Here is a 20,054-nt window from a genome sequence, read left to right on the forward strand (position 1 = left end):
GCACATATTCTCTGTATAAGAGCTTGGAAAAATGTTAAGTTTAACCAAGTGCCCACTTTAGATACTAAAACAGCCTAACTGAACACTTAAAAACCTAGCTTTGAACAATGTTACTTTCTAGAATTCCTTCTAAATAAACTCTTTTTTTGGAAATTAATGTATATCCGAGGTAAAAGAGTGCCCCTAGTAGCTATACAGTACTTAAATGTCCTGTGAGTCTCCCTTCTGACAATAACTGGCTGTCAAGTTCATTGGTCACTGAAGGCCACTGCCTAGAGTTTTCCTTTTGTAGGACCATTTGATTGAGTCAAGTTGAATCTTACTCTTATTTACAAGATTATAAGCACCTGACCTAATTTAATGAAATTTGAAATTGCAATGACTGTATTAAATTATGTCTCAAAGTCAGCAGTAATGAGAGTAAAAAGGAGTCTTAGAGGACAACTATTATTGGGTCTATACCCTTCCATTGATAAAGAGGCTGTGGCCACAAAACTTGATGGAGCTGTTAACTGCTTTGCTTCCCAGAAAGTGTATAGAGAAGTGGTCTAGAAAACAGGTAAGGTTTGTTAATCCTGGAGTCAGAGCCCAGGTTTGAGTCTATATCTACTACTTGTTGGAGGTGACCAGGAAAACGGGGATGAGAGAAACTTCATTAGACTGTAGTAATGATGGTGACATAATGCAGGGAGAAAGCAATGGGCTGGGCGGTGGTAGTTGTTACCACCAAATATTCAGCCCTCATACTCCAGAATTCATTCCTCTCTTTCAATTACTTTGCACTTGGAAAGAAAAGTTAATCACATGAAGCTGGAAATAAATGCATCTAATGATTACAATGAAAGTACTCTGGAAGAAGGCAGAGGAAGAGGAAAGTTAAACCTCTGTTTTTTGAAAAAAATCTTTATATGGTTTCTAAGTTTTTGTCATCACTCCTATTAATATACTCGTATATGCCTGGCACATAGCAAGCTCTCTGTGGGTGAGTGCTAATGTCGTTTTAAATTGCCATGGGCAGTCATATAGCAAGCAAACAAGAAAAAGCACTGGGAGACCGGATGGAGGAAATGGACGTATATGTACACCTGTGCATGGTGCTTCTTTTAGGAAGAGGCTCTCTTCCTTGGTTAGCATATACACGTCATTGTCACTGGTTGTTTGAAGAAGCTTGGTAATTACGCGTTATTTGGTACTCCGAGTTCTTTAGGTCGGGCCCGCGCCAGTTCATAGCATCTCGTCCAAGAGCCTAGCCACGTGGTCTGTTTGGACTGAGTTATTGTCACAGTCCTTTCTTCCAGATCATCTGCACAGATACAGTTTAGGGTCTGCTCTTTTCTTGACCTTCCTCCCACAGTGTTTGAAACGTTGCCATCAATTTAAAGCGGAGGCGCTCCAAGGTTTCTTTCTGGTCCTGGAGAGTTGGCCAGCCAAATCCCGGGTGAAGCCACAGGAGCGCAGGAGTGGGCCTCCCAGGAGGGGTCACGCTTGCCGCCTGCCACAGAGCTTGCGGGGGGGGGGGGGAGGTGTCCACGCCCCTCCTCCCCCAGGGATCAATTCCTCACCAAATTAGACCCATCTGGTTAAGATTTAATTATCATTTGTGTTCTGTAATTATTGGCTTGCAAGGTAGAGGGCAGAAGCAAACGTCACCACCATCCCCTTCCTCTCCCCCAATCTCTTGGAATAAACTGGCAAAAATAAAGAGAACTCTGGGAAGCATTTAATAATTTAAACATTCATGAATTAAGACTATAAATAAAGGGTTCCCAGTCCTTCAAGGAGGGGAGAGGGCGGAGGAAGGGACAGGGCAGTGAGAGGAGACTGGACCTTCAGGTTTGGAGGGAGCTGCGCATGGGCCTCGGGGGACGCAAATGGTTAAGGGTGCGCGCCGCCCGCGGATTGGGAGTCCCAGCGAGCCATCTCTGGCCGGCTGGCTGTGGCCTCCTGGAGGTCACCGGGCCCTTGGGGCTGAGGCCCACTGCTTGGCGCGCAGGTGCGGACACGCGCGCACTGCCCGGCCTGTCCTGGGGTGGAGGGAGCACGGCGGCGAGGCCCGAGAATGAGGTGCGTATGAGGCCGGGGGGCCGGGCAAGGGGCCGCTCTGGCGCGGCGTCTTTTCTTCTTCTCGCAGTGATGTCATCGACAGCAGCGGCTGGGAGCCAGGAGGCGGCGGCGGGGGCGGCGCCGGGCGGCCGCCGCAGGTTCATGTGCTTGTAATGAAAAGGCACTTGACAGTCGGCCAGGACGCACGCGAGGGAGCGCAAGCCGGCCGGACCGCGGCGCCGCCCGAGCCAATCGCCGTCGTCGGCCTCTCCATGGGCGAGCAGGAGGAGGGGGCTGTGAGCGCTACCGGCCCGGCCGCGGCCGCTCCGAGGTGAACGGCGCGGAGACAGGCTCGCGGCGCGGGGAGGCCGGGAGCGCCGCCGCTATGAATTCCGCTGAGCAGACCGTTACGTGGCTCATTACCTTGGGGGTGCTGGAGTCGCCTAAGAAAACCATCTCGGACCCGGAGGGCTTCCTGCAGGCGTCTCTGAAGGATGGAGTGGTCCTCTGCAGGCTGTTGGAGCGCCTGCTGCCAGGGACCATCGAGAAAGTGAGTGACCCCCTGGCCCGCGCCCCCTCGGCGGACAGGCCCCGGCGGTGGGAGCCGGGGCTGTGGGTGGCCCCGCGCTCCGCCTTGCCCGCGCGGCGGGCCGGGATGCACGGAGACGCGCGGGCGCCGGGAAGCTCGCGTCGGCACCTGGTGGCCGCGCGGGGCTGGGAGAGCGCGGGGCGCGGAGAAGCCCACGCGCCTTCTTTGTGCGCGGACTCGGGAAAGCCGACCGTGCGGGGGGGCGCGCTGGCGGCGCGAGGATCCTGTGGCGGGAGCTCGGGGCGCCATTGTGTGAGGTGTGGGATGGGGAGGGGTCCGGGGCTGCGTTCTAAGGGGAAAGACCCCAGCGGAGGCCCGGAGGAGAGGGGTGTGATCTGCTCCGCCCTAAGGTGGTGTCGCCCCTCTCCGTGACCCGACCAGAAAACCGTGCTCCAGTAAGACGCACTGCTTCTTCCGAGGCTTTGTTTGAACAGCTTTTGTTGGTGGTATTGTATGAGAGTCCCCCCCACCCCCCATTTAATTGACCTATTGCTAGACATTTTTAAAAGATGCATTCATCAATAGCTGAGGGCTGGGTTGTGAAATGTTATATTGCTCTCCCACGATAGAATTCAGAATTCCTCCTGTCTCCAAGCCCCACGGATGGCAAACACGGGGTTGGAAAAGCCTTGGCATTCTTCAAGGTTGACTTAAAATTCTAGATTTCATTTTCAGGTTACTTACTACCTGATTTTGAACAGAATCCGTAGCCCTACAGATCCTGCTTCTCTTCTTCGTGTCTGGTGGTTTCCCTGGGGCTGGAGTGTGAACCTTGACCCGCATCTCTGTGAGTGATTAAAGTTTGCTTTCCTCTCCCACAGCTGACAAAGCAGGGGTGAGGGGAGACAAATGCTTTTAAAATCGATGCGTCCCCTATATTTCAAAAACGCTACAATCTTACCCTAATTTTTTTGGCCAATACATAATCTTAAGATAAACAATTACTTAAAGGGTGTTAAATGTAGAGATTAAAGTACACCCTGATTAGGAAAACCTATTTAATATTTTAAATGGGTGTATTGGCTCCAATGCACAGTAAAAATTCGCTAATAAAAAAATTAGATGACTTTAAAAAGTAAAGTGTTTAATTTTATAAGTTTGTGTAGGTCCTGGTGCTACATTTAAAGGTCAGTAAAGATTTTATTTAATTTGAATTTTGCATACATACTAATTTTAGGTATGATTCTTACTTGGAACGTATTTATGAAAACAGAATCTGCATTTTAGAGTGAAAACCTGTCTGCCTGTCCAGGAAATAAAAATGTTGCTTGTAAATGAACCTGATGTCACAGTAAAATGATGATTTAAGACAGGAATAAAGAGCAGGATCTAACTTTCAAGACACTCAAAATACTTTGTTGTCATCTGGGTATCAGAACCTCTGGTAGTAAAAGACAGATGTTGAAAAGAATTGGAAGTTCATGCATGCATGCTGAGTTTACCAAGATAGGCTTATGTGAAATACAGTTCCATTTCTGAGAGTGAAGCTTTAAGAAACTTCATATTCTGTCTAGATAAAAACACATCACCATCAATGCATGTTACTTGGCATCTTAGCTACATTAATATTAATCAGCAGACTTCAATAATCATTTTCTTTTAAATTCTGGATTTTCTTACAATGCTGTAGCATGCCTTTCATCTCTAACACAACAAAGAGAGGAATGAATAAAATGTTTAGCTTGCTGAAGCCAAATTGAAACAACCCAACATATTCTACAACTATGGTCATTTGGCAATTTCTTATATTGCAGCTATCCTTTTATTCCTGCTAGGCCCTAATTGGTTTGTTTTAGACTGACACTATCACAAAGTTTATCATCAAAGTAGCCAGTTACAGACAGCTTCTGATTTTCTGTGGTTCAAAGGTAGGTTTTTGGAGTAAAATATTAGCTATTCTCTGCCTCTGAAAACCTTGGGTTTCAGAAGTTTCATGAGCATTTTCCATTTTCTGAGAAGAGTTATTTATTTGAGCTTTCTAATGTTTGCATGCATACCAAATAATATATGCCACAAAGCACACATGCTGAACAGCTTTCACTGGAATGTGGGAATGTTAGTCTGAGGACTTTTTTTCCCCCTTAAAAAGGAACATTTGGAAACTGAACTGAATATTCATATAGAATTGAAAGGATCTTAACTTTACGCCCCTGTGCCACATGAACACACTGACAACTGGTTAATAGGGTGTAAGCAGCCTGCAGCTCAACATTTGCAAGTTTATTATTTAAAACTTTGAACCATTAGACTGAGGATAATGCATAATTAAGAAAAGTTTTGGGGTGGATCAGTTTTCCCATGTGCCTTTTATTAAGAAAACATGCCCTAATATGTTTCTTGCATTATGCTCATTTGTTCTATTTTAGAACCAGTAAAAGGGAAGAGAACCGAGAGGACAGTCATTTGGTTCAGATTATTCTGCTCACGTTAAAAAAAGTTTTTTGTTCAGGTTCTCCTTTATGCAGTTCTACTTTTCTTTAAAATGGAAGGCTAGACAGGGAAAAGAGGGGATTATAAACTTTACAAGAGCAGTTCAGAAAAGAGGCGCATTTCATGATTGCTGACAATGTGCTCTCTACTGTGGGGAGTGAAAAGTGGGGATAACAAGGGTTCCCAAATCTTTGTGTATGAGGATCTTACACGTTGATTTTTTCCATTAATGGCCAGGATGCTTTGCTGACCTGCCCACACTGTTTGCTTCCCTCATTCCTCCTGTGATGAGAAACACATGAAAGCCACAGAATCCAATGAGCCCTATTAGCACTGAGCTCATGATTTAACACTGTCAACATCCCTAGACTATTTAGTCACAGAGGTAAAATCAAGATAGAGAAGTTTTAGAGGATGGAACATTACTATGAGATTAATAAAACACACTAAAATAGTGAAAATCATGAAATGCTGCTTTAATTTTACCTGTAAATCAGCAGATGAAGTTGCTTGATTCACCATGAAAAACTCAAGGAACCTGGTTCTCTGTATGCTCATAACATACATTAATTCATAAAGTGTGTCACAGGAGACACCTCATCAATTAATATTTGTGGACTATAATTGACAGTCAGATGCTATCATTTTCTGGTGTCCTGAGTTTGTGGGTATGCATGCATTTAAACTGGTTTAAACTGTTGGGATGTGTATTAGTGCCCTGGAGCTGCTGTAACAAAGTACTATAGACCAGGAAGCATAAACAACAGATTTTATTCCCTCACAGTTCTGGAGGCAGATGTCCCAGATCAAGTGTGGACAGGGCCATACTCCCCCTGCAAGCACCAGCGGGGGATCCGTCCAGGCCTCACCGAGGCTTCTGGTGGTTCCTTGGCTTGTGGCAGCACAACTGCAGCCTTCCCATGGTGTCCACCTGTGGTCTTTTATCTATGTCTACACCTCCCCTTTTCACAAAAACACCAGCCATTGGAATAGGACCACCTTACCCACAGTATGACTTCAGTTTAATTACATCTGCAATGATTTTGTTTCCAAATACGATCATGTTCTGAAGTATTGGGGGTGAGGACTCCAATATACCTTTTTGGGGGACATAACTCATGCTATAACAGGTTGCATAATAAATTTCAGCCAAGTCCTTTTATTAAGCACTTACCTACCTGCATGTGCCAGGTGCTATGGGAAATAAAAAGACTAAACATAGGGTTTTATGAGGGGGTTTATTACAGGAGAAAACTATAAGAAAAAGAACCATATGAGACAGAAGGGAATCAAAAGTCATGAAGTCAGGTGTAGATAAAAAGGACAGAAGAATTAAGAATTTCAGGGAGACTGCATTTTAGCTGTCCAGCCTTGATAATGCTTTTCAACACATGGATTAGAATATGGTTTGTATTTCCCCAAACTGTGATCTGGCAGCCCTAGGTGATCTTCCACAGTGCAGAAAATCAGTGAATTCTGAGTATAGGAAAAAGACAGTGCTATTTCCTAGTTAATACATGTCTTGCTCTCTGATCAGTCCTAGGATTCTGGGGTTGTTTGGGGCTGAGGGTGAGAAGGGAAGTGAAGTCTCAGTAGCTGCTGGACAGCAGTTCTAAGTGCCCACCATGAGAAATTTACCTTTTCCTAGGCCCCTTTTGTTTAAGGCTGTGGTCAGTTATGGCATGGTGGTGTGGTGGTAAGAGTCTTGCTTTGATTTGGAAGGTCTGAGCTCTGTAGCTGTTGATAAATACTTGTAGATTGGCTTGTAAAGCACTCATAGAGAAAGTTTTAGTTATAAAACATATTATCTACCATTGTGTTTTTACAGAGACTTCTTTGAACTTTGCAAACTGAATTATTGGTTATATCAAGTTGCTTCGAATGAAACGATGGTTTCAGAATAGTTAACTTTGCATTATAAACATCTGCTTTTAAAGCACATGACTTTAAAATAGTATCTCAACCCTACACCAGGGTGATCCCTGTTTTGGGTTTTAGGCCCAAAGAATAGGGCAGCTGTAACTACATTTGCTGGCTCATTCCACGCAAAGCAAACAAACCTAAATTCAATTAAAATTGGGAATGCCTAAACTTATTCCCCGAGAGCCACATTGGACATGCTGTAGTGTTGCTGTTGGCACCACACATACACACACACTCTCACACACATTTGCGTACTCATTCACTTGGGTTGGAGGACACCAGAGGAAAAGCTCATAAGATGGCCTTCATCAGGGACAGCTGCCTCTGTGAACTCTCTGGAGGGATTCAGTGTTTGTGCTATGTCAGGACCTCATTCTGTTAATAGAAATGACACCTGTAATGGCCCTCTCATCTCATTTCTTTAAGCACTGCCCACCGTGCCTCTATATAGATTTCTTTAAAGACAGAACATGTGCCCTGAGTTACAGGCATGGTGCTAAACTGCTGATCCAATGGCATCTCATGTTGCACCCATTTCACAGATGAGAACACTGAGGCCCAGCAGTTTGCTGTTCCAGGTCACCCAGCTGGCACATGGAAGCAGAACCTTCCAACCCTGATGCCAGAGTCCCATATCTTTCAGGTGATGACAATACTGCTGCTATTTGAGGACCTGCTGACTATCTGACCTATGCTAAATCAGGGGATGATAGGTAGTTATACCTTCAGGAATTACAAGGCAGGTCAGAAAGCCAAACAGGCAATGTGAAGGACCACAACAGACAGAACAGAGTCCAGGGGTAAGATCATGCAGCATAGATTGCTGGTCAGCAGGGCTCTCAAGGGGGTGGGGGCACAGCGGGGCCTCTCAGGAGGTTTGGGTAAGCATCTCTTGGCAAGAGGAATGCTCCTTCCTGGCTGGACAGGACCCCAGAGACAACTGAAAGAGGACATGTAGCTCTAGGGATTGCTGTCCTTGGCATAAGGTGCCGGGAAAACTCACTTTGAGCCTTCTCATTCATTCCATGGGAGGACACCCCCAAGGACTTCAGTTAAGCTCTGGCTCAGGCATCTGATACCCCTCACTGTGGGTCCTGGGTCATGTGACTCCGAGTTCATTGGATGTCCATCTATACCAAGATTTAAAATAATATGATAAAATATAATATAAATTCATATACATGTATATAATAAACTTTTAAAATGGAAGTACTGTATGTATATGGATATATTTAATGAATTACTTCTCTTTTCAGAGATAACTGCTCAATGTGAAAAACAATTGGAGGGGATTGGAGGCCACAGGAGGGGTGTTAAGAAGAGCTGTTAGTTCTTGTTTGGTGGGGGCACCTCTGGCCTTTTGGATTGGAGTCATGTGGGAGCTGGAGCTGCACTTGCCTCTATCATTGTTGGAGAAAGGCAGCAAAGGCACACCATCCCTGTGGGACTCAACTCTGCCATGGGCAGTGTCAGGGTCTGGGAGGTTCAGTGGTCTCCAGCACCTACTGGTCTCTCTTGGAGCCGCTGTAAGATGGGGTGGTCCCAGTATGTCCTGTAGAGTCAATCATCCATTTGCTGTGTGACCTTGGGCAGCCTGCAACATCTCTGAGTCTCAATTTCTTCCTCTTAAAAATGAGATTAATGATATATACCTGGAAGGAATTACCATGAGTGGATGTGAGGGGCTTTGTGCAGTGCTGGGTGAAGTAGGTCTTCGGTACACAATAGTTACTATTTTATGGATTGACATTGAAAACTTCCCCTGCCATGTCCAGGAAAACTATAAGCCAGGATTTGAACCTCAAGGCCACCAAAACTCAGGAATACTTTATTCTAATGACAGGGTAGATTCTTGCAACTTTAGGGGGCTGGCAACTCCTCCTTTCCCACCCTGACAGACCACCATTGTCTGGGTTGGTAGGACCACTGAATTTGGTTTCCAGAGCCCTCTGGATAGCATCAGGTCCCTGCGCAGCTGCTGAGTGTACACAGCTGCTGGCTTCGAGGGGCTGAGGGCCAGGCTGGGGGGCTCAGGTTTCATGTGTATAGAGTTTCATGCTTGAGAAAGGCCGGGAGGGAGTGACAGATGGGCAGTGAGGCCCTGACAGCCGCCCTGTGTGTGCAGAGGGAGGGCAGTGGGCTGTCCCTGGGGCCTGCGTCCCCTGCGACTTCTAACTTTTCCCTCCATCACTTCTACCAAGTTAGAGCAGGAGAATTTATTCCTGATGTTTTGATATTTCTAACTTTAGCACTGAATTTTTAGTTTTATGAACCAGACTGGTAGTTCTCATCCTTGTTTTTGTAGAATAGTTCTGTGTCTAAAGGCCAGGGTGAAAGGGTAAGGATGTTTATAGCTACGATGTGTGAAGATACATTTCCAACACATTTGTTTAAATTATTTAAATCTAATTAATGTATTGGTTTGCCAACAAGTTCATTTAGTTTTATTTGTAGGCTGGCTCTAGTAGTGCTTAGTTGTCTTTAACTTCATTCGAAACAATTTGTTAGATTGTATTCTGACAATTGTCATAGCAGCATACATTAAAAAAAACTTATCAAGATTGGTGAACTTTCATGCAGCCATTTTAATATTGAAGATGGAAGAAAATGCGCAACATTTTTGGCATATTATGCTTTATTATTTCAAGAAAAGTAAAACACAACTGAAATGCAAAGAAAAAGATTTGTGCAGTGTATGGAGAATGTGCAGTGACTGACTGAATGTGTCAAAAGTGGTTTGTGAGGTTTCTTGGTACTGTTGACATTTTGGCCAAATAATTCTTTGCTGTGGGGCTGTCGTATGTGTTGGAAGATGTTTAGCAGCACCCCTGGCCTCCACCCACTAGAAGCCAATAGCAGGAGATAGCTGACATACTCAAAATATCCAAATCAATAAAGTTATTGGTGAAAATGGAAAATGTGTCTTTTATCTTATGGAAAAAACTAAATGGACATTTTGGCCAAACCAATATTTATTGGGTTCCTACTATGTACACTGTATACCAGTGTACACATCATATGCACAGAAACACACATGTATTTATTGGGTTCATATTATGTCCATGCTACCAGTGTATTACATACATACCTGCACACATATGTATGTTTTCTGCATCACCTTTTCAGGCAGGTCATAAGAGAAACCAGAGGGTCTATTTAAAAAAAAAATTTATTTTTATTTATTTATTTTTTTGAGAGGAAGGTAGAGATAGAAACATCAATTTGTTATTCCACTTATTTATATATTCATTGGTTGATTCTTGTATGTTCCCTGACCAGGGATCAAACCCGCAATCTTGTACTGGAATGACTCTAACAAACTGAGCTACCCAGCCAGGGCCTTTGGGTCTTAAGTATAAAGCATTTTGAATTCTTAATGTGAAGGAATTCTCAAGAGGTCATCTAGCCCAAACTTGTAATTTTACAGCTGGGTAAACTGAGGGCAGTTGCTTATGGTTGTGTAAGTTGTGCATAGTCCAGGGAAAGTCATTCACACTGCAGTCTAAATGAATGGTGTCTCCAGGATTGTACTACAGGAGGGTTCTGGGGCAGTGATGTAGAAAGGTGAGTCTCAATAGAGGTCGTCCTCCTAGGGCACAAAGCAAATTTGAGGAGGGTCATGGTAGATTACAGAACTGGCCTGAATTGGCCACCCCTTCCTACAGCCATGGCCCTTGTAGAGTGACATTGCAGCTTCTGTCATCCAGAGGCGGAGCCTGTTTTCTCACTTCTTGACTCTGAGCTGACCAATGGAATGTGGCAGAAGTGACAGGTGCTTGTTCCTAGCCCAGGGCTCAGGAGGCCTTGTGTCTTTTCCATTTCTTTCAGAGTCTGCCTCCATCTGAATACAAGCCTAGGGCCTAGATACTAAGGGATGTGAGACCACATGGCAGAGAGCTCAGTAGTCCCTACTGAGGCCTCTTGTACCCACCTATAGCCCACCAACCCTAAACACTGGGCAAGCCCAGTAGAGACCAGAAAGACTGTCCAGATAATCTGTAGCCTCACAGACACAAAAAGATGTTTATTTCAGCCTGCCACTGAGGTTTTATGGTTTGTTATTCGGTTTTACTGTGCAATAGATAATGGATATAGGGATGGAGAGTGGAAGTAGGATTTTGCGCGTAACTTTGTTATTATTATACTTGGAACAACTTTTTAAAAAGGGGCTCATAATAATCCTATCTTTTCTTCAAAGGAGCTGTATGTAATTCAGAACCCCAAAAGGGGTATATAGAAGCAATTTAAGCCTCTTCCAGTTTATATTAAATTGTTTTAGTCTAGAATGTGAATCTACAGTTTCAAGTTTGCTTTGAATTTGCATAATTTCTTGCAGTGAAGTCTTGTTTTTGCAGTATGATTTCTGTTAGTAACACCTTCATTAAAATGGTCATGTTTTGGATTATTTATAAATACCCTGCCCTGGGATGGCCTTTCTTCCTCAATTCTGAGTGTATCACTACTAAGATCCTATGCCAAGAAGATGCTTTTTTATCTATTTTCTATCCTTAAAATCGTTTAAGTTCGTAAGAGACTTTTAAGTATCCAACTGCAGTTAGCAAATTTATTCAGAAGTTTTTTTTGTCAGGAATGCAGATTTTCTGAAAAAGCCTGTTGCTTTCTGAACACATGCCAAAAGATTATGACTTTGTCATTCACTTTAAGGAAGAATGTTACAGTGCTTTTGATGGAAAATTAGGAGTTTCAGAGGAATCATGTTGGTGCTGTTCACTTCTGTTGTTGGCTCTCCAGGAGGAAGAAGAGACCATCAGAACATATGGAATCTTATTCTAGGTCTTTATTTCTTAAGTAACTTCATTGTGACCTTTCTATGGTGCTGAAGCAATTGCCTTATTCAAGACCTGTGTTTTTGTACAATAAATCACATAAAACATTGGTGCTGTTAACATATTTCTTCTCATGGAAACATGAAATTTTCTGGACATAGTTCTCCTATTTGACAGTACATTTTTATTCCTTTTGAAAACAAGCTCTATAAATAGAATGTGATCAAATTCTTGAAAGACTTGTAGCAGAGGTTAAACTTCTAGAAAGTACCATAGAAGCCATACTTTTAAGTGACAAGAGACTGGAATGGAATATCTTGCAGATTTGATCAACTGAAGACAAATGGAGAATAAGAGTTCATTTATTGTACCTCAGACAAAGCACTTTTATTTAGATTGAATCTGAGTAACTGCCACGTCAGCAATCCAAGGAGGGCTCTTCAAATAAATAGGAATAATCATGTTTTTTTTGGTATGAGTCTTAAGCATACTGTTTATGAATTGTTAAAATAATATTCTGGGAGTGAGAGGGTACTTACCCTGCACATAATTAAGCCTTTTGTTGTCTGTAATGGACCTCCCACCTTAAAAAGCTAGAAAAATAAGGGCAAATAAACCCAAAGTAAGTAATAGACAAAAAAGAGAATAGTAAATAACAGAATAGGAATCAGTAAAATAGGAAACAGAAAATTACTAGAGAAAATTAACAAAACCAAAAACCGGTTCTTTGAGAAAATCAGTAAAATTGACAAACCTCTTAGATTAATCAGGAAAAAAGGGGAGAAAACACAGTACACATATTAAAAGGATAATAATTGGATATTATGAATATTTTAACACCAATAAATTCTATACTTTAGATGGTTTCTGTGTTTTTTTTTATGCTGTTTTTCATTACTCTAAATTCTATATCTGATAAATTGTTTGCCTCCATTTCATTTAGTTCATTTGGAGAATTTTCTTGTTCTTTCATTTGGGGCCTGTTTCTTTGCCTTCCCATTTTGGCTGCCTCTTGATATTTATTTTATGTATTAGGTAGGTCTGCAAAGCCTCTGGTATAGCATTATGTCAGATGCTGCCTGTGACTGGTCCTGGGCAACCTGTTTGGACCTATCAATGATCCACAGCTTGTGGCTCCTGCTGCTGGGCCTGGATGTGTGCAGAAAGAACCAAGCTGCACACCAAGGCTGGCTTTTACCAGAACTGGGCCTGGGGGAGGGTCAGCTAAAGTCTCAGAATTCCCAGAGACCCATCTCCAACCGAAGGCTTTCTGTTAGGCTTAAAGAGCGAAAGTATTCCAGCTGTACTTCTCAGCAGCAGGGCTTAAGTTCCACAGAATGGGGTGAGAGTGATTCCTGCTGGGGGGTGGGGTGGAAGGAGATGTTATTGCTTCCCCTCAGGCTGATGCCACTGAAGGGAAGTGCTCTGCCTGAGAAAGATGGCTTCTGCAGTATGGGGAACGACTTAGCACAGGGCTCCTCATGACTGTTCCTTCACTTCTCTCCCTAGAGCCACCACCCCCAGACTCTCCTCTCGAGTCTCTAGTCCAGTTTGCCCTCCCTCTGCCAGAGCCCAGGATAAGTGGCTGTGAATGAAATTTTGTGCATTGGCCTTTTAAGAGGCTCTCTGTGTCTCTGTTTCTCCCTGGTGGAGAGAAACCCTGCTGCTCTTCACAGCAGATGTTATTTGGGTTCTTTTCCGGTTCTGATGCTCTAGGCTGGGGAGCCCAGCTTGGGGTTTAGGCCCTACACTTCTCAGGGGAGACCCTGACTCCCCGGCTGCTGAAATATCCCTCTGGAACTTCAGCTGCCACCCATGGGTACCCAGCCAGCCCTCTTGCACCTCTGCAATTCCTACCAGTCTCGTGTGGTGATGGCATTTCTTCCATAAGTCCTTGGTTATAAGGCTTCTCTCCAGCTAGTGTTCAGTTGGTTATTCAGGATGACTTTCCTATAATTTAGTTGTAATTCCAGTTTAGTCCTGGGAGGATGTTAGTGAAGCTTCCACCTACTCTGACACCATTTTGGGTCCTCTCCACAATTTAGATTAAGTGTACAATTTCCGTGGGAGACAGACTACCAAAGCTCATTCAAGAAGAAATGGATAACCTTAATAGCCCTGCTAATATCTATTATAGAATTTAAACTTGTAGTTAAAAAGCTTCTCATAAAGAAAATTCCAGGTCAGATGGCCTCACTTGTGAAATCTACCAAACAATTAAGGAATATATAAGGAGTTGTCAAGACTCAGTAATAAGGAAACAACCCAGTTTAAAAAATGGACAAATGGTTTGAGCAGACACTTCATGAAAGAAGATATATGAAGTCTGTCCAGAAGATATCCAGCCATGTAATATGAAAAAGAGATATTTATTGAAGAAGATACAAGAAACATTTTATATAGGACAAGGACACCTAAGTCCTCTTCAAAGTAAGCACCTTGGGACCTCATACCGTTTTCCCAATCTCCATCAGTTGCCATGTTGTAGTTTTCTGAATCTCATCAATGGTATGAAATCTCTTCCCTTTCTGGGAAAAGCCAGAAGTCACAGGGCGCCAAATCTGGGTTGTAGGAGGGCTCAGTGACCTGGGTGATTTGATGTTTTGCCAAAAAACTTTGCACAAGATGTGATGCATGAGTGGGTGTGTTGTCATGATGAAGCTGTCAATCAATCACGAGTTGCTCATAGATGCAGTCTTCTGAATTACCCAAATAGTTTCCATGGAGGACTGTTCAACCTTAATGCAAAATTTGATGCAGATTCAATGCTGGTACTTGCTCAGTCATTTTGAATGCGACAGCCACAGAATACACATGTTCAGTCATCAGCGTCTACCATTCCCAATGGTTAATCCAGTAAAGTCGACATTGTTCACGCATACACATCCAGTTCACTCTCCTTGGCTGCCAGGTTATATTGATGTTGTGTAAACTGTTCTCATTATATTAACAATGGTTGGACTTTTTTCAGATAGACCTTGTACACTCACATGAAAGAATGTTCAACATTATTGGTCATTAGGGAAATATAAACTGAAATCACAATGCGATACCACTACACACCTATTAGAATGGCTAAAATGTAAAAGACTGGTCATACCAAGTATTGGCAAGAATGGGAATGTAATATATAATTGCTTTAGAAACCAGTTTTTCAGTTTCTTAAATATTAAACATACATTTACCCAATTCTCTACCCATTCTTTTTCTGTGTATTTACCCAAGAAAATGGAAACAATATGCTCATACCAAATTTTGTGCACAAATGTTCATAGCACCTTTGTTTTTAATAACCATGAACTGGACACAACCCAGATGTTTTTCAACTGGCATATGGATAAATTAAGTATAATATATCCATGGAATACTACTTAGCAATAAAAGGGAATGGAGGAAAATTATATAGAGTAAAAGAAGCTAGCGAAAAAAAATAAAAAAGTACATACTGTATGATTCCACTTATATAAAATTCTAGAAAATGCAGTGTAATTTGTAGTGACAAAATAGATCAGTGTTTGCTTAGGGACACTTCATGGGCACAAGGAGACCTTTGGAGGTAATGGGTATGTGTTTTTTTAAAGTATATTTGATTATGTTGGTACAGTAGTTCCAAATTTTTCCCCTTTGCTCCCCTCTGCCCAGTACCCCCCTTTCCTCCAGCATTCCCACCCCCCTTAGTTCATGTTCATGGGTTGTGAATATATGTTCTTTGGCTTCACCCTTTCCTATATTATTCTTAAGTTCCTCCTGTCTAGTATGTACCAACCAATTATGCTTCTTAATCCCTGTACCATTTCCCCATTTCTCCCCCTTCCTCCTCCCAGCTGATAACCCTCCGAATGATCCCCATACTTACGATTCTGTTCCTATTCTGGTTTGCTTAGTTGGATTTTGTTTTTATTTTTTTGGATTCAGTTGTTGATAATTGTGAGTTTGTTGTCATTTTAGTGTTCACAGTTTTGATCTTCTTTTTCTTAAGTAAGTCCCTTTGACATTTCATATAATAATAGCACTTTAACTATGATGTGTCTTGGTGTGGTCCTTTTTGGGTCTAGCTTGTTTGGAACTCTCTGTGCTTTCTGAACTTATATGTCTATTTCCTTCACCAAACATGGGGAGTTTTCCTTCATTATATTCTCATATAAGTTTTCAATTTCTTGCTCTTCCCCTTCTCTTTCTGGCACACCTATGGTTTAGATGTTGGCATGTTTAAATTTTCCCCAGAGGTTGCTAAACCTCTCCTCATTTTTTTCAATTCTTGCTTCCTCATTTTGTACTGGTTGACTATTGTTTTCCTCCTTATTTTCCAAATCATTGATTTGAACCCCGGTTTCCTTCCCTTCACCATTGGTTTTGTGTGGATTTTCCTTCGTTTCATTTAGCATAGCCTTCACTTCTTCCCTTATGCGTTTGCCATACTTAAGCATATCTGTCAAGCCTGTGAGCATCTTTACTACCAGTGTTTTGAACTCTGCGTCTGTTAGGTTGGCTATCTCCTCATCCCTTAGTTCTCCCACTTGAACCTTGATCTGTTCCCCCTTTTGGGCCATACTTCTCTATCTCCTCATCTTGACACACTCCTGTGTTTGTTTGCCTCTGTTTCTTAGGTAGAGCTGTCGCTCCTGTTATGTTGAAAGGGGCAGAGCCTTAGGTTTTCTCGTCAGTGTAGGGCAACCTGTTTCACCACGTTGTGTAGCTGTATGTGGGGGAGGGGTCTGAGGGAACAATGTCGCTTGCTCAGCACTCGCCCCTCCTCCAGGCATTTCTCCCACTTTGTATGGGACTGGTGCCTCTCCAGTTGCCGCCCTGTTTGTCATTCCCAGAGTGGGTGAGTCTATGGACACTCCAGAACCATGGGGGCCCTTCAAACAAGTGGACTCCGCTGAGAGACCAGCCGCCCCCCCCCACCCACCCCAACCCCCACTGGCCTTCACAGTCAGAAGCAATGAGGCTTTACCTTCCCTGGCCCTGGGACCGTGAGCTGCATGGTCCGGCCCGGAGCTGGGAACGCTCCCCAGGCATCCCTCCCGACCTCCCAAAATGTGTGACTGCTTTCCAGCAGCCTGCCGCTGCCACCACTGCTGCCGCCACCACACTGCATCCTCTCGGCCCTGGCTCTGCCCCACCTACCTGTCTGGATGAGTATTTCGTCTTTATATTTTTGTTTGTTGGATTTCCATGCAGCTTGATTTTCTGGACCTTCTGGTTGTCTCTAGTTTTGAGGTAGTTGTGTTCCTTCTTAGTTGTGGAGGGAGACACAGCGTGTCTGTCTAGGCCTCCATCTTGGCCAGAAGTCCTGGAGGTAATGGGTACGTTTATTATCATAATTCTGATGATGGTTTCAAAAGTGTGTGCATGTCAAAACTTATCAAATTGTATACTTTAAATAGGAGCACTTTATTGTATGTCAATTATATCTTATTATATGACAGTATTCACGTTGGCTGTAATTTTTTGTTGTGTGATGGAGCTTTAATTCATTTTACTGTCAGTACCCTACTTTTGAACCTAATTGTGAATCCAGAAACCATGTATAGAATTTTAATGCACAAGGGTAAATAGTATACTGAGATTTACTGCCAGAGTACACATTTATTTGTTTATTTTTTTCATAAAATTATTATTGGTTATCTACTATATTTTAAGAATTGTTCTAGACACTGGACATGTAATGATTACCAAAAATAAACTTGCATACTCTCTTAGTGGGGGAGAATAACATTAAAGCAATTATATGAACTTATTGTTTTTCAGATTGAGATATGTGCTCTGAAAACAAGGAACAGATTTCTAAAACTGTGTAGCAGAGTGGGGGAAGGTGATGTTTTAGGGAAGGCTCTCCTCTGGAAGTGGTACTTGAGCCCAGCTCTTATGTGAGTAGGCTATAATTAGGTTGAAAATGCACCTGTAGAGACAGTGATGGGCCAGGCAGGGTGGGGCCTAGGTTTGGTACAAAAAGATCTTGAATGGATTCAGTGCAGGGTATACCGAATTGGAACTCAGAGAGGACACCTACCTGAAATATAAATTTGGGAGTCACACTATAGAAATGTGAATGGAGTGGTGAGATTTCTTATGGGGAAATTATAGTGAGAATGTGAGAAGGCCTTGAAGAACTTTGAATTTGATGGCCAGGCAGTGTTGACAAGCCTGAAGAAGCTAAGGATGATGTTCGAAGGGTGGTTAAGTCAGAAGAGAGGATGGTGATCAGTGGAAGAGGATGGCCAAGACAGTGTGCTTCAAAAAGACAAAGGAACATTGGCAATGTGCTTGGAGGGAAAGAGGCCACTATTATTAATTGTTCCAGTACAATGGGAATGCACTGGACTCTCTTGGGAAGGCCTGACTGAGTGGTCTCCCCAGTCATTAGTGACCTTAGCAAGGGCACCTGTGTGAAGTAATGAGGGTGGGTACCTGGTTGGGGTGAGGGTGGGTTCATGACAGAGAGAAGGTATGTGAAGGGAGGTTTGTTAAAACTGGGGATCTTTGAGCACAGGTCTGAGGGAAGTAGAAAATGTTGGAAATAGAGTCTGGAGTGTGAGTGGGTTGTGTCAGTGAGAGTGGTTGGTTGGCTGGGAGTCCATTGAGAGCCTGTTGTATGTGGGGGTGTGAATTTATAGTGATTTTGCAGGGGATAAGCAGGAAGTTATGATGCTTATCAACTCACTTGAAAATTTTGTTAAGAGGAAGTTGACCTTCAGCTGTTTTTTTTTCCTTGTTACGGGAAACTCTAGAACTCAACAGTATCCCTTTGAAGAGCTTCAGGGAAATATAGCTATTGTATTTTTTCCTTTCATTTCCTATATGTTTTAACATGTTCGTTTAAATACAATGAGTGTGTTGTGTTGAGGCTAAACAGTTGTCACTTTGAGCACTCCTGAGCTTCCATCTTATCTCCAATGTACAATAAATGGCTTTTGAGGTAAAGTTGGTGACACTGCTGAAAGCTAACTGCTCTTTGCTGTATTTCTATTTTGCAGTTGATATTTGAAAGTCCATATCTGATGCAGATTAAGACATTATAAGGATGTAAATGTATAATTTTTAGAAAGTTCAGGTTCATGTCGAGGACTATTTGTATTATAATTTTATGAATATACATGTGTCTCTTCTGAGATTTGCTTTCTCTTCCTCATTTAGAGAATGCTAACAATTTGTTACATATAATAAATGAAGGGAAGTAAATCAAGTGGTGTTAATTAGAAATATTGTTCCTAAATAACCAAAATAAATGTAAGCAATATTTAGCTTTGGGTATTCTTTTTCCAATTCAAAGCAATAAAAATGCACTGTTCCGTTCTGTCTCCATGTGTAGGAAAAGTAAGCCAACCAGTTTTCTTCCTCCTTAATTCTTTTTCTTTGAAAGGATGGTGGGGAAAGTATTATTGGGAGTAGGGGTAGGGATATTGAGGGAAGGAAGTGTGAGGCACACATACTCATTGAGGAGCTTACAGACTGAAAATTTCTGGGTTGGTTTGGTTTTTCTTCTCCTATAGCTGAATGTGGCATAGCTGCCCAACATTAACTTTTGTCCATTATATATAAAAATGTTAGTCATGTTACTGCCATCAGAATTAGTAGTATGTGCATTTCAAGTTGTTTTCAAGTAATGATGGTCTTTCCATCATTTTGTACCTTTGATTTAAGGTGGTTATGTGGATCTTAAATTTATGTGTATGTCAGACACCTGGTGGCTTATGAAAACACACTGCTGGTCCCCACCCCAGAGTTCCTGATTCAGTAGGGCTGGGTGGGGGTTGAGAATCTGCATTTCTAAGTTCTCAGGTCATGCTGATGCTGCTGGTCTAGAGGACCACAGCTGAGAACCACGGACAGCCTACTGAACTCATCAGACCAGCAGTACCATAACCTGGTCCAGCCAGACTGCATGCATGGCCTTTTAAGAAGACAGGAGACTGAGCTGTAATCAGCTGGGGGCTTTCCCACAGGTGAGCACTGGCTGCTTGCCTACCTGGGTTACCCACTTCCTTATACTTGAGAAGTTTCCTAACAACAGAGCAGACCCTATGCTGCCGCCCTGTGGGCTTTTGGAGCATTAAACGCGGAGGTAGAGAGGTTGGAAAGAAATCTTGCCTGGGGTTGGAAGGGGCACTCAGAATATACCTGAAAAAAATGGGATTACTCACCTGTTTCTGTGCATGTAGAAAAAATTTATATAAAACAGGAGAGAAACACATTCTTCATTAAGATAGCAGCTAAGGAGGTTTCTTTGAGATATGACTGTATTACTTAAGTTGAGACACTTAAGGACGGATCCTTGA

At 42.8% G+C, this 20,054-nt stretch overlaps 1 protein-coding gene across 3 annotated transcripts in view; it reads left to right on the forward strand.

Annotated features, from left to right (window-relative positions):
- Positions 1 to 1,960: 1,960 nt before the first annotated feature.
- ARHGEF7 (Rho guanine nucleotide exchange factor 7) overlaps positions 1,961 to 20,054 on the forward strand; it is a 146,868-nt gene continuing 128,774 nt past the window's right edge. The window contains exon 1 of one of the 3 annotated variants that reach the window (XM_090258797.1): positions 1,961 to 2,593. In XM_090258797.1, coding sequence (XP_090114923.1) covers positions 2,429 to 2,593 — 165 coding nt within the window. In that variant the 5' untranslated portion in view covers positions 1,961 to 2,428. The remainder of the gene's footprint in view (positions 2,594 to 20,054) is intronic. The other 2 variants (XM_090258796.1, XM_090258794.1) reach the window with 2 other exon arrangements.

The sequence above is a fragment of the Furipterus horrens genome, unplaced genomic scaffold, assembly GCF_987537825.1.
Source record: "Furipterus horrens unplaced genomic scaffold, mFurHor1.1.pri manual_scaffold_12, whole genome shotgun sequence".
NCBI classification, from domain to species: Eukaryota; Metazoa; Chordata; class Mammalia; order Chiroptera; family Furipteridae; genus Furipterus; species Furipterus horrens.